The sequence below is a fragment of the Microcebus murinus genome, chromosome 5, assembly GCF_040939455.1.
Source record: "Microcebus murinus isolate Inina chromosome 5, M.murinus_Inina_mat1.0, whole genome shotgun sequence".
NCBI lineage: Eukaryota > Metazoa > Chordata > Mammalia > Primates > Cheirogaleidae > Microcebus > Microcebus murinus.
The window spans coordinates 109,894,854-109,908,516 of NC_134108.1; the positions used below are offsets into that span (position 1 = coordinate 109,894,854).

At 63.4% G+C, this 13,663-nt stretch overlaps 1 protein-coding gene across 2 annotated transcripts in view; it reads right to left on the reverse strand.

Annotated features, from left to right (window-relative positions):
- Positions 1-381: 381 nt before the first annotated feature.
- ITPR3 (inositol 1,4,5-trisphosphate receptor type 3) overlaps positions 382-13,663 on the reverse strand; it is a 65,257-nt gene continuing 51,975 nt past the window's right edge. The window contains exons 37-58 of one of the 2 annotated variants that reach the window (XM_012746844.3): positions 13,394-13,502; positions 13,185-13,275; positions 12,908-13,077; positions 11,589-11,763; positions 11,279-11,463; positions 10,946-11,146; positions 10,685-10,795; positions 10,155-10,250; positions 9,944-10,045; positions 9,781-9,867; positions 9,128-9,238; positions 8,866-9,058; positions 8,539-8,664; positions 7,583-7,755; positions 6,827-6,991; positions 6,053-6,245; positions 4,849-4,953; positions 4,652-4,779; positions 3,750-3,915; positions 3,040-3,200; positions 1,779-1,940; positions 382-1,186 (exon numbers count right to left, since the gene is read on the reverse strand). In XM_012746844.3, the coding sequence (XP_012602298.2) occupies positions 1,118-1,186; positions 1,779-1,940; positions 3,040-3,200; positions 3,750-3,915; positions 4,652-4,779; positions 4,849-4,953; positions 6,053-6,245; positions 6,827-6,991; positions 7,583-7,755; positions 8,539-8,664; positions 8,866-9,058; positions 9,128-9,238; positions 9,781-9,867; positions 9,944-10,045; positions 10,155-10,250; positions 10,685-10,795; positions 10,946-11,146; positions 11,279-11,463; positions 11,589-11,763; positions 12,908-13,077; positions 13,185-13,275; positions 13,394-13,502 (3,079 nt within the window). In that variant the 3' untranslated portion in view covers positions 382-1,117. Of the gene's footprint in view, positions 1,187-1,778; positions 1,941-3,039; positions 3,201-3,749; positions 3,916-4,651; positions 4,780-4,848; positions 4,954-6,052; positions 6,246-6,826; positions 6,992-7,582; positions 7,756-8,538; positions 8,665-8,865; positions 9,059-9,127; positions 9,239-9,780; positions 9,868-9,943; positions 10,046-10,154; positions 10,251-10,684; positions 10,796-10,945; positions 11,147-11,278; positions 11,464-11,588; positions 11,764-12,907; positions 13,078-13,184; positions 13,276-13,393; positions 13,503-13,663 lie in introns of those variants that run through there. The other variant, XR_012919340.1, reaches the window with a different exon arrangement.

Below are 13,663 nucleotides of genomic sequence, written 5' to 3' on the forward strand. Positions count from 1 at the left end.
GCTGAATAGTACTCCATGGTATACATATACCACATTTTATTAATCCATTCTTGGATTGATGGGCACTTGGGCTGTTTCCACAGCCTTGCAATTATGAATTGTGCTGCTGAAAATGGATTCTTAACCTTGTTTGTACCTAGGTCCCTCAGCATGTTCTGAAATTCATAAAGTAAATACAATAGGATTACAGTGGAAACCCACCATACTGAAATACAGCTCTGCCCAGAGCCCCTGGTTAAGCATGGCTGTGAGACAGGATGGTACTCAGAACATCTCTGGAGAGGCCAGACCAGTGGGGAAGGGCTCATGTTGCTGTCCTCGGCCAATGTGCCCCCTTCATTAATCCCCACAGCCTCTGGGGAAGTACAGGAACCACATCCCTTTTTAATGGACTAGATTTTTATTAATTTATTTATGGCAATTAACATATTAGTTTTCAGGCCAAAGAATCTGTAAAACACTTCACCAAAAGGAGAAAAAACAAGCAGTCAAAAAACAGCCACTCTAGCACAGCTCAGCCCTGTCACATGGGCATGCAGCCCTTCCCCAGGAAGCCTGGGAAGAGGCAGGTCCCAGGAGCAAGGCTGTCCCTGCTTGAGTCATCAGGCCACCTGAAGCAGTGCCACATGGACGGTGAGGTCTCCATGCTGTCTACAGCAGGTCTGAGGCACAGAGGGAGCCGTGCAGCCGTGGGCAGGGCTGAGCACAGCACCCATGGAATAAGTTAAATAACAAAGCCCTAAAATCACTGCCGCCTCCCCCAGCGGCAGGCAGCAGCCAGATGTAGTGCTTGGAGATAAAGAGATGAGCCCACTCCTGACTACCCACAAGGGGGCTACACAGGGATGTCAGTTACTGCTTTAAGGGACAAAGGTCTCCAGGACTTTTCCTCCTCTAAGGCATTAAGGTAAAATGAGTCCCAGTGAACTTTCTTGAGTCTTTCTGCAAGGTCCCTAGGCATGACCATCAGCCCTGAGGCTCCCCCTCCATGCTGGCCAGAGGCTGGGTTGGTGCAGGGGTGTCCGGCGGACTGGCCAGGCCACCCACCCCGAGAGAAGGCGCAGTGTTGTTCCCAGTCAGTCTCCAGTGGGGAGCACCCCGTGGTCCGCGGCTGTCCTCAGCGGCTCATGCAGTTCTGGACATCCACGAAGCCGAGGCGCTGCCTGCGTTTCCGCTGCTCCGTCATCTAGGGTTGAACAGACACCGAGAGGTCCGGTCTGGGTGCCCTTCTTTCTGTGGGTGCTGTGGAAGGGTGCCTACCCCCCCCCCCCGTGGACCCAGCTGCTGTCGGCCCTGGCAGCAGGCCAGGGGCCTCGGGTGCTGCAAGGGTGCCACACACCCCTGATTTGGTGCAGCTGGGAAGCCGCCCCACCTAACAGGTGCTGCCTAATTCCCGAGCAGTCGCTGCCAGACGCAGAACAGGGTGCTCCGGACGAGAAGGGAGCATGAGAAGCAGAGGGCACCTTAAACTCTCCCTCTCCAGTGAGCCCCTCGCAGGGACCCCTGCGGCTGCAGGACGGGACAGGAGACAGAAAGGGCCCCGTGCCCCTCACCGAGGTCCCACTTGGCCTGTTCTTTCAGGGCACATCACAGGGATGACTAACCGTCTGGCTCGCCACAGAGGGAAGAGTGTCTGGAACCTGCCTTCCCACCCCAGGCCAGAACGGAGGCCCAGAGGGAGGCCGGGTGGGGGAGCACCCTGCACCTCCTCACCCACATGGCAAGCTGAGGCTGCCCCTCAGGGAGCCCCGGTGGGAAGGATAGGGAGGGGTGCACACCTGCTCCTTGAGCTCGTTGAGCTGGGCAGTGAGGTGGGACACCAGCTTCATGGTAGAGTTGAGCTTGTCCTGGAGAATGCGGATCTCATTCTGCTCCCCCTCGCCCTCGTTGCTCACGAGGGACATGGCCCGCATCCGGGGGAACCAGTCTAGGTTCTTGTTCTGAAAAACATCACCAGTGGGGTGAGCAGGCTTGGGCCAGGCCTAGGAAGGCCTCTAGAAAAACAGTAATGTGTGGGGAGGCTTCTGCCACACCCTTGACAAAATTGCTCGCCAGGGATGTGTCATGGGAAAATCTGAATTGACCTGGGCCCTCCCCAGGGCCAGAGTGAGCTGGCAGTGAACTGGCTGCCACTGTGACGGGCCGACTTCCGTTAGATGGCCTTGCGGCTGAGTTTGATCCTTCAGTGGTGTCAGCACCATCTGTTTACTCTCAGCGCCCCAGGAGAGGTGGGGGCAAGGCCTCTGCACCCAGACTCTGAATCTCCTTCCTTCCTTCCTTCCTCCCGCCCAACAAACACCCCGCGCCAGGGAAGATGCAAGTGAGACAGACGGCAAATTGAGAGAGCGGGAGGCTCTGCTGAGGATGAGGGCGGCCACGTCTCTCAGGACAGAGAAGGGGTGGGGAGGGAGAGGGCACCCAACAGATAAACCTATACTCAAAGATCAGTTCAACATACAAACTCAGAAGACAAATAGAACTCCCTTTACAATCCACTGCCCACACTCCCTTCATTGCTACAGATATTGGACAGATTGCATTTGATTCCTCTAAGTCTGATCATTTTAAGATTTTCCAGGCTCCCTCTTGGCCCGGGACCATCCCGACTTTGGGAAGCTCCGCTCCTTGCCAAGCTAGACAGAGCTCCCTTGGAGTGACACACAGATCCTGGGCCACGGGCAGGGCCTCCCCTGCCCACATCTCATTGTCACTGTGCCCACGGGCCCAAAGACACCATGCTTGTCCTTCAGGGATGACGGCCTTGTCACGGGCTTTTTCCTGACACCCAAAGCGCAAGGACCCCTCCGCAGCGTGGACAGCTGGCGGGGCTCCCACGCGCCGAGGCTGCCTCCAGCTGCTCCCCTGTTCCCTGCTGACCTTTCAACAAGTGTCTGCAGCTGTCCCAGGGCAGCTGTGGCCACTCTTCTCCAGGGCCCTGGGGACTCAGAAACCGAGGCCACGAGGGCCCCTGGTGCGCAGCAACCTGGACTCTAGAACACCCGGTTTGGGCCCGGAGGCCCACGCAGCTGCTGCTCACACCTTGATCATCTGGGCCACGTAGCTCTCGGGGCCCGTGTAGTCCGTCTTGTTTTTCACGCGGACCAGCACGATGAAGTATAGGTAGTTCCACATGTTGTGCTCCAACTTGATGTGCTCCTCAAATGACACTGTCTTGTTGTCAAACTTGTCCCTCTCCAGACCTGAGGGTGCAGAGGGCAGGGATGAAACCGTCAGCCTCCCAGGGCCACCTGCTGGAGGGGTGCAGCCTCGATGCAGTGCGGGCATCGGTTCTCGTGACGAATGCTTCCGACACGCTCTGGGATATCTGGGTCACTTCTATGTAAAGTATGAGCCACCGCGCCTGGAGATCCTGCCCGCCATGCTGCAGACTCCTGCAGTGGCAGCCCGGGTCTCTGGAAGCAAACGCCAGAATTGCCAACCCCCCTCCAGACCCCTCGAACCCAGGGGAAGGCTGGAGAAGGGAGGTCCTGCAGGAGACACCTGCCCCTTAGAATCCGAGGTGGCTGGTGAGGGGACCAGGGCTGCATAGCAGGGGTGGGAAAGCACTGGACCCAGTCGGGAAGCTCGAGGCCACTGCCTGGGTTCGGCTTTCTCAGCTGTAAACTGGGAGGATGTCCCACCCTGTTCCACTGCGCCAAGTTCAGGCAGGGTCACGTTCTCGGTTCTGGGATGAGCACCAGCCCCGCAGGCGCCCCAGTGCGCAGCCGCCGTGCAGGAATGGGGCTCACCGCAGATGAAGCACGTCGTCTTGAGGACCTCCTCCTTCTTCTGCTTCTCGCTGCGCAGGTCAGCAAAGGTGTCGATGATCACCCCGAAGATGAGGTTCAGCACAATGATGATGACGATGAAGAAGAACAGGAGGTCGTAGACCACTCGGGCCGGGAAGAGAGACTCCTGCAGGGGTGAGACAGGGAGGCTGGACGCCATGTCCCCAAGCACTGGCAGGACAGACTCAGGCAGGGTCAGGGCTGTGACAAAGGGGCCCAGACCCCCGCAGAAGGAAGGGAGGGCCTTAGGCCCCAGGGGCCACGAAGATGGCAGAGCGGACCCAGCCCGGCTCTGGGCGGGACAGGGCAGACGCGGGAGGAAGCCCCGTCGAAGGAGTTTGCGTGGGGAGGTGGAGCTACAAGTCTCACCTGTCTCCGCCCCTGACGAGGGGAAGAGCCAGCTCTGAATCTCTGCCCCACCCTCGGACGCCTGGCCCCACACATTCTAGAAACCCTGTCTGGCCAGGGAGGCGGCTGCTCACTCCCAAGCAACTAGGGAGGACTGCCCTCCAGGGAATGCCGGCCGCCCAGGCCAAATCACGAGGCCTCCTCGTAAGGCGGACTCGCCCCCGCACCCCTGCCGTGCGCCATGCCAGCCTGTGGCCCCGCAGAGCCCTCGCCGCCTGACTCACACCTTCCCTAGCCCTGGGGGAGGTTTGGCCGCCAAGGTCTTTCCTCACGGCACCCAGAGTGAGCTGGGGGCAGGGGCCAGCTCAGCAACAGCGACGCGCTCGGCTGGGAGTGGAGCGCAGGGAGGGTGGTGCGGACGAGACGGCCCGGCACGGAATGTCTGGGGGCCGAGGACAGGCCTCTGCACGCCTGCTGCCGTGGACACGCGTGGGCCTGTGGATGGGGGTGCTCACATCTTTGGAGGGCTTGCGGAGAATGTCACCCACACCGCCACCGTTGCGCAGCCCGTGGTTCATGACAGTGACGATGCACATCAGCAGAGTGTCACAGGCCCGCTCCGTGCTGTCCAGCTCCCCATCCTCTGCAAGCAGACAGTGTGCTCAGACGTGGCCCCCCCCCCACCCGGACTCCGCAGACGCACTGCTCTCACCTTCCAGGGCCTCGGGCACTGAGACCCCCGAGGCGCAGTCCATCTTGTCCCCGCTGCACGTGCCCACAAATGCAGTGGCTCCGTGTGGCATCCCCAGGGGGCTGGCTGGAGGGGCATGGACAAGGTCAGCAGGAGGCCCAAATGTCTGGCCTTATCATCCCCCTGGCTCTGCCCCCTGCCCACACCCTCCAGGAAACCTTCCCGAGGCCACCAGCTCTCCGCTATCTGGCTGCAGTGAAGGCTCTTCATGCCCCTGAGCCCTCTGGGCTACACACGAAGGAGGGCAGGGCGGGTCCCCGTGTCCCCAGGCCTGAGCCCTCTGGGCTGCACACAAGGAGGGCAGGGTGGGTCCCCGTGTCCCCAGGCCTGAGCCCTCTGGGCTGCACACGAAGGAGGGCAGGGCGGGTCCCCGTGTCCCCAGGCCTGAGCCCTCTGGGCTGCACACGAAGGAGGGCAGGGCGGGTCCCCGTGTCCCCAGGCCTGAGCCCTCTGGGCTACACACGAAGGAGGGCAGGGCGGGTCCCTGTGTCCCCAGGCCTGAGCCCTCTGGGCTGCACACAAGGAGGGCAGGGTGGGTCCCCGTGTCCCCAGGCCTGAGCCCTCTGGGCTGCACACGAAGGAGGGCAGGGCGGGTCCCCGTGTCCCCAGGCCTGAGCCCTCTGGGCTGCACACGGAGGGCAGGGCGGTCCCCGTGTCCCCAGGCCTGAGCCCTCTGGGCTGCACACGGAGGACAGGGCGGGTCCCCGTATCCCCAGGCCTGAGCCCTCTGGGCTGCACACGGAGGACAGGGCGGTCCCCGTGTCCCCAGGCCTGAGCCCTCTGGGCTACACACGGAGGGCAGGGCGGTCCCCGTGTTCCCAGGCCTGAGCCCTCTGGGCTACACACGGAGGGCAGGGCGGTCCCCGTGTCCCCAGGCCTGGCACACGCAGCCCCGCAAACACTGAGTGCAACGTGAATGGCAGCGTCTGCCCGCGAGGGGCCAGCTTCCAAGCAAAGGGCTCTGGCCTGAGAGCCAAGGCGCTCCCACGCCCTCGGTCTGCCCCAGGAAAGAGGGAGGCTGCCTGGGGTGGGCCACACCTGCCCCGACTAGAGGAGAGGCAGGGAGCCTGGGAACAGCCCTGTGTGTAGGCCGTGGTCCTGACGCCAGTCACCTGTGAGGCCTGACCCCGTCCCACACCCCGCCGGGAGAGGAAGCCCCCAAGACCTCTGGAGCGGTTGTCGGGGAGCCGGTCGACCTCGAGGATGAAGTCGTCCTTGAGGAAGAGGAAGCCGACGATGGAGAAGAGGTAGACCAGGATGAGGGCCAGCAGGGCGGTCAGGAGGATGGAGCGGCCGTTGCGGGTCACGCTCTTGATGACGTTGAACAGCGTCTCCTCTCGGTAGATGAGGTCAAAGAGCTGCGGGACAGGGAGGCAGCCGTGAGGTGCTGGCCAGCCCATCCAGCGCCCCGGCTGAGGCGGAGTAACCAGGTGGGTGGGCCGGGCGGGTGGAGCCTGGAGCTCCAAGGTCACAGAGGGAGTGCCCAGGGACGGGGGAGGCGGGAAATGGCGAGCGAGCGCCAGCCACCGAGGCGGCGCCGCCAGCTCTCACAGTGCACCCGCCACACGCCAGGAAACACTGGACGTGCTTCCATGCATTGGCTCATTTCATCCTCAGTCGTTCCAGAAGGTAGGGGCTGTTCTTATCCCATTTTACAAATGGGGAAACTGAGGCACAGGGCAATTAAAAAACTTGTCCACAGTTACGCGGCTAATAGTGGCCAACCTGGACGCAAACCCCTGGTGCAGCTCCAAAGTACGGGCTTGAACCGCCACTCTCCAGGAGAGATGGGGCCAGGCCAGGGGCAGGCGAGGAGGACTGAACACCCACTCCTAGCCGAGCAGCGGAAGGACTGGACGGACTGGTGCTGGGAGACCACGAGCCACTCATGGGACACCCCACCTGCCCATGCCCCAGCCGGCCGGCCAGCGGGCCTCACCAGGATGCTGTAGAAGAGCTCGTGGGCGAAGAGGCCCAGGACGCTGGTCAGGATGTAGCCCACGTGGTAGAGGAATTCCATGTCCATGACCATGGCTTTGTAGCCCCGGATGAAGGTGCCACGGTTGCCCACGAAGCTCACCACAAACACGATCTTGTTGGTCAGCTGGAGGCGAGCGTGCACGGCGTCAGTGTCCCACCACCCACCCTGAATCCCCACCCTGCCACCGAGTGCAGCGGACGCCCAGCTCGGAGGCTGGAGCTCCAGCGGACTGAATCAGCCTGGGGCCCACCGCTGAAGGGGCGGCACCCAGAAACGCATCTGGGCTCCTGGGGCTGAGAACAGAGAGGCCCCTTAGGTCCTCGGCTCCAGAAAGAAAGTGAGGGACAGGTAAAGGACTGTGGGGGCAGAGGTGCCCCTGGCCTTTAGTGACTGGGAAAATTAGGAAAGCACTATATTTCCATCTGTTAGGAAATTGTCACAACATGCAAATCTTTCCTGTGGGCGGGAACGGTGCCTCCGGGGTGCACAGCCAGCACGAGCTCCAGAGGAGCCCTGTCTGTCTCTGCGCAGGCGACCCCAGTTGTCAAGGGAGAGGGAGGAGGCAGAGGGGCCCCACTGCTGATCTGTGACGAACTTGGGGTCCCAAGAGAGAGGAGGGGATGGGACAGAGCAGCGGCTGCTGGGACAGTAGGCCAGCTCCGGGTCACTGCAGGTGAGCCCGGGCTGGCCTGGGCCGGGTCCCCCGGGACTCACATTGAGGGCACCCAGGATGTTGAGTGTGGGCCCGATGCCCAGGTAGTAGATGGAGCGCAGGACGAGCGCCACGATGAGGGGCCGGATGCTGTAGCGCTTGGTGAACAGGGCCGCGACGGAGAAGCAGATCAGGATCCAGAACAGCAGGGAGATGAGCGGGGAGCCCAGCACACCTGGGGGCCGGGCAGGTGAGCGGGGCTGCGTCAGCCCACCGCCGCCCTGGCACGGTCCAAGAGGCACTGAGAAGCCACCCTCCTGGAAGCCTTCCCTCTGAGTTCCTGGTGCCTGGTGTTTTGTTGTTTTGGTTTGGTTGGTTTGTTTTGTTTTTGAGACAGAGTCTCGCTTTGTTGCCCAGGCTAGAGTGAGTGCCGTGGCGTCAGCCTAGCTCACAGCAACCTCAAACTCATGGGCTCAAGCGATCCTCCTGCCTCAGCCTCCCGAGTAGCTGGGACTACAGACATGCGCCACCATGCCCGGCTCATTTTTTCTGTATATATTTTTAGTTGTCCGGCTAATTTCTTTCTGTTCTTAGTAGTGACGGGAGTCTCGCTCTTGCTGAGGCTGGTCTCAAACTCCAGACCTCAAATGATCCTCCCACCTCGGCCTCCCAGAGTGCTCATAGGCGTGAGCCACCGCGCCAGGCCCGGTGCCTAGTTTTAGCTCCTCCATCACACCCGCACCTCTGGACCTGAGGGAGCTGACCCACATGACGCTGCCGTGTCTGGTTTCTGTGTGCACACACGTATGCACGCACCATCGCCCGTGAACTCAAAGTCCCTGCCTGTCCCCTTGGAGCACACCTGTGTCTCTCGTGATGGGCGACAGCCCACAGGCAGTGCGGCCCTGCTCCTCTGCACTCTGCGCCTGCCCCTCAGAGGCCGGCCGGGCCCAGGGCTTGCCCCAACCCAGGCGGGGCGTCACAGGCTCCCAGGACCTGGCGGCCAGCCCCCCCTCACCTGTGGATGCACCCTCCACGTAGGGGTAGAAGAAGGCAATGATGATGTTGATGAACACTGCCAGGTTGAAGGAGATGCTGCCCCACAGGGTCATGCGGCGGGAGAACCAGTAGATGAGCGGCATGCCTGGGGGGACGGGGCCAGCAAGCTGCAGTGGGGTGCTGCGACCACCCTCTGCCCGCCCCACGGGCGCCCCGCTGCCCACACAAGCTGCAGGCCCCGGCAGGAGGAAGACTGGTTGACGGGAAGAGCCCCTGGTTGGGGGGGTGGGCAGGCCTGGGGCAGCAGCTCAGGACTGCCCTGCCCTCCCGCCCACGGGGTGCTCACTGCGGAGCTTGCGCTGCCACTCCATCTCGTTGTGCAGGAAGGAGGACTGGTCGAAGAAGTCGCTCACTTTGCTGCCCTGCTCGTCCTGCTCCGTGGTGGTGAAGAGCCGGTGCTTGGTCTCCTCCGTGAGGAACTGGCAGATGCCAGGCACGGGGAACACGATCTGCTCCATGCTGCGGTCCTGCCGCACGATCTGGGCACACAGCTCCTGGTCACGCCTGGCCGAGGCAGCCACTCACCCACCCGCTGCCCGCAGCCCCACCTCGATCTGGGACGTGTGGTTCTCGTAGTAGGCCAGGGGGTCCTCCTCCTCCTCCTGCGCCGGCGCCGAGGACTTGAGCATCTGGGACAGCTGCTTGTTGTTGAGGCTGAGCTGGGGAGGGGAGGGCGCCGAGGTCATGCCCCAGGCCCCGCCTCCCAGGCCTGAGCCCAGCTCTGAGCTGCACCCGAGCGAGTGTCCCCCAGGCCCAGGCCAACCAGGACCCGGCTCCAGGGGTCTGGTGCCAAAGGGAGGGCGCAGGAGAGCCATGGCCAGAGACTCCCACGGGACAGCTGGGGCCTCCTCAGTCCTGCCCAGTGCGGCTTGGGCCTGCACGAGGCTTCCAGACCCGCCCCAGACCCACCGGGCCTTGCTTCCCCTTCTAAGTCTGGGTTTCAGCCCTGGCTGCCAGGCCCACTCACCGCCACCTGTGGGCCCTGCCCCCAAATCCTAGCCTGGCTCTCAGGGGCTAGGGCCACACCCAGGTCCCATGGCAGTCCTCCAGAGTTCCTGGCTCCGCCCCACCATCCCAGATGCCAGCCTGACCCTCAGGCCTCAGCTCTGCCCTTCTCCCCAACCCAGTCTAACCCCGCCCTCAAATCCCAGCCGCCGACAGGACCCAGCCAGCCCCCGCTCCGCCCCGACTCAGCCCCCACCATGGAAGAGATGCCCTCTGCCTCCTCCTCTTGGATGCGCTTCACCGGCTTGAGCAGGTGCTGCAGCTGCTTGTTGTGCCTGGAGAGCTAGGGAGAAGGCAGAGTCACCGGGTGTGGGGGCTGGGGGCATGGCCGGGGGTGGGGCCCCAGGTGGAACTGGTACCTGCAGCGCCAAGATGTAGATGTTGTGGCCCACCTCACGTGGGCTCACCTCCGAGTTCTCACGCTCCTCCTCCTGCAGGTAGGCCTTCTTGATGACATCCACCTGCGGGGCAGCACCTGCTCGAATGCCCTCTTCCTGGGGGGTAGGGCCGGCTGGGCCCCGATCCCCATGACACACCCGACATTTCCGGCCTGCCCGCCGCCTGCCTCACCAGCTCCTGGGGCCGCAGGCTGATGAGGATGCGCTCGGCGTTCTCGCTGTCGTGCCGGCTCTCCATCAGCGCCAGGAGCAGCTTGGACGCGTTGTCCTGGTGGGGGGGGGGCGGGGGGGCGGGGGGCAGGCCACGGTCTGAGGGCCCCCCCCACACCCTGCACGACCTCCCCAAACTGTGTCATGACCTTCCCACCCCCGTCCCCCCAGGCTTGCTGGGAACTGTCCCTATAACCACCCCACCTGGGGCCTGCCTTCACCCCCACTTTCATCCCTCCCCACCGTGGCAAACACACTCCACCACCCAGACAGCAGGAAGTCCTAGGATAAACCTGGAACATATTTGCTTCTAGAGCAACTGTATGTCCCAGCACGTTTGCTCACACGTGCACTCTTCTGTACGCATAAACATGCATATGTAAACACACATGCAGCCTGCATGCATCAGCACACACCACACATCTGCACACTGGACAGTCACATGTGCACACACGTCCCGTGCACACTCCCATGGGCTACCACAGGCCACACCTTGAGCTGCAGCACCAGGTCCATGCGGTACTTGCACAGGGGGCTGATGTCATTGAGGATCAGGGCAGTGATGATGTCTATGCCGTTGGACTCGTGCGTCACGATGCAGGTCTGGCAGGAGGCAGTGGGGCACGTGGGGCCAGGCCCCTCAGCACTGCGCTGGCTCCAGAGGCCTCAGCCCCTCCCCGCCCCAGCCGGCTTCGTCCGCCTCCCGTCCACACTGCCACCCCGACTGCCACTCACACACCCGTGACAGCTCACCTGGTTCTCGTGACAAGGGCCCTGGCAGTACTCAGTGAGGGTCTCCAGGGTCTGGATGACGAGGCCCACGTTGTCCTCGTTGATGTAGAGCCCCAGCAGCCCCAGGCCCCCCGTGGTGCTGCCGCACATGATGTCCAGGAACTGCAGGGTCTCGCACACCAGGTTGTAGTTGGTCTTGTTGTTCTGACAGCGCAGGAAGTTCTGCAGAGCACAGAGGGAGGCACGGCAGGCTGCAGCAGGCGGGGAGAGGCCGGCCCAGGGGCGCATCCGGTGTGCTGCAGGGGGGGTGCCAAGCCGGGGCAGGGGAGGGGCAGAGCGTGGCGAGGCGCCCACCTGCAGGTCCCGGTTGTGGTTCTCGCACAGCAGCTGCAGAAAGCGCAGGATGGGCTGCATGATGAGCACAGACGTGCCCATCTCGTTGCTCTGCACGCGCTCACGCGCCTCGAGCCCCCGGCGCAGGCTGGGACCCAGCGAGTAGCGGGACGAGGAGCCGGGCATGGAGAAGGAGGCCACGCGGCCTGTGGGCAGGACCCGGTGAGGCTGGGCCCCTCGCCCTCGCCCTGCACCCTCCCCAGGCTGTGCACAGCTCCGCCCGTGACCCCACATCACCCTGCACCCTGTGCCCCTGCCCTGCACCCCTGACCTTTGGCGGTGGCGTCTGCCGGCTCGCGGTCCTCACGCGGCTGGCTGCCGAGGTCATTCATGTTGACTGCCACCGTGGACTTGGTCTCCTGCTGGGCCCGCTTCATGCGGTCGTGCAGCACCTTGAAGAAGCGCTCTGACTGCTTGTCGCCCGTCATGAGGTTGTAGAAGGATTTCTGGAGATGGACGTGGGCGGGAGCAGCCTCAGCACTAGGCCTGGCACGGTGAGGCCACGAGGGCCCCGCTCGCTGCTGCAGGGGCCAGGGTGGGGCAGATGGGTCCCCAGACGTGTCCACTGCAGACTGCAGTAGGTGGGGAGACAGAAGCCCTGTGCCCTGTGACTGAGGCTGTGCGGGGCGAGGGGTCAGGACCAGCAGAGGCGGAAGGGGAAGGGCCTGTCAGCCAAACTGCTGTCGCTGGGATGCCAGAGGCCTGCACGAGCCCCTCTCCAGCCCCCGCAGCTGCCCGTGGTGCCGATGTCTGCTCCCCACACGGCAGCCAGAGGGATCCCTTCAAGTCCAAGTCACATCCTTCCTCTGCTCAAAACCCTGCAGTGACCCCATTCCCCCAGAAGGAAAGCCACCCTCCCAGTGGCCACGAGACCACATGATGGCCTGCCACCCTGCCCCACCAGCCATACCAGCCACGTCTACGCTATGGCCTTGGTGCCGGCTGCCTGCTCTGCCCGTGTGTGTCCCTGTGCTCACCTCCGCCCCCCATTCAAACAATCCCATCGCAGGGGCCTCCCCACCGTTCCGTTTACAGCCACCCTGCCCTGCGCCCCGCGAGGCCCCTGCCCGAGTCGTCCCAGCAGCTCTCCACGTTACGTGTGGACTGTGCTTACGCACTGAGACGCAAGGACCAAGGCAACCTGCACTGTTTGTTCGCTGCTGGTGCTCAGTGCCTAGAACTGCCAGGCACACAGGACGCCTCAGTGTTGGTTTATCAAATGAATGAACGAATGAAGATAAAGCAATGAGAGTGGGGCTTCCGGAGGAGGTAGGTAGGCCCGACTTGGGGACAAAGGAGGATGTGGAAGAGACTGAGAGGCAGGAACGGACTTAATGGGGCAGGATAGCCAGGAGGCAGGCTCCGGCCAGGCGGGGGTGTAGGGATGTGTGGGGCCGGGGAGGGGCCTCATGACACGGGGCAGATGGGGGGTTGGAGCTGAGCTGCCCATGGGTGGCTAAGACCTGCGCTGGCCGCCCGCACCCAGGCCTGCAGCCAGGCCCCACGGCCTTGGCGACTTGGCACGCCTGCCCTGCCCCCACGTGGGAAGCGCCCACCCCACAGGGCGCGAGTCCGGCCCGGGCCCCGCACCTGGATCTCAGTGTTGCCGCCGTCCAGCAGGCGGATGGCCAGGCCGACGCTCTCCTGGAAGATCTTCTCGTTCTTGGTGCTGGTGATGAGGTCACATACCAGCTTGGTGGCCCCCTCCTTGTCCAGCCGGCACTGCGTGGCTGCGATTGCTGACCAGTCTTGGTCCAGGCCTGGGGGGGACACCGCTTGAGGGGCACTGGTGGGACGGGGAGGGCGGGGAGGGCCACGGGCTAGGTGAATGGGCACCTGCAGGCAGGGCAGCGAAGGCAGTACTGACCGGTGCCCATGGGGTCTGGAAGGTCCCCTCTTGAGCTGGACTTCCGGTTCTGGAGGTAGTTCTGTAGCAGCATCTTGCGCAGCTGGTTGCCCTGGAGGAGTGGGGAGTGAGGCCCCAAAGTGCGCACACAGCCGGCCCCGCTTGATGGCCGGCCTGAAAGTCCCGGCCCTGAGCCCCTGGGCCCTCCTGCCTGGCCTCCCGGCACTCACCCGCTCCCCATACTTGGTCTTCTTGAGCAGCATCTGCTGCAGGGTCCGCAGCACCTTGATGCACAGCTTCTCCTCCGACTCCATGAGGTCCTTGGTGTGCTGGATCAGCCTGGGCCGGGCGAGAGGGAGGCCCAGGGCAGTCCCGTGCTACCTCCCTCCAGCCACTACCCCACGCTGCCCCAGGTGGGAGCACCCCAGGCCCTCTGGCCCCATGAGCACTTCTCTGACCCAAACCGCTGAGCCGCCACGACCCCACGGCATCGCACTCAC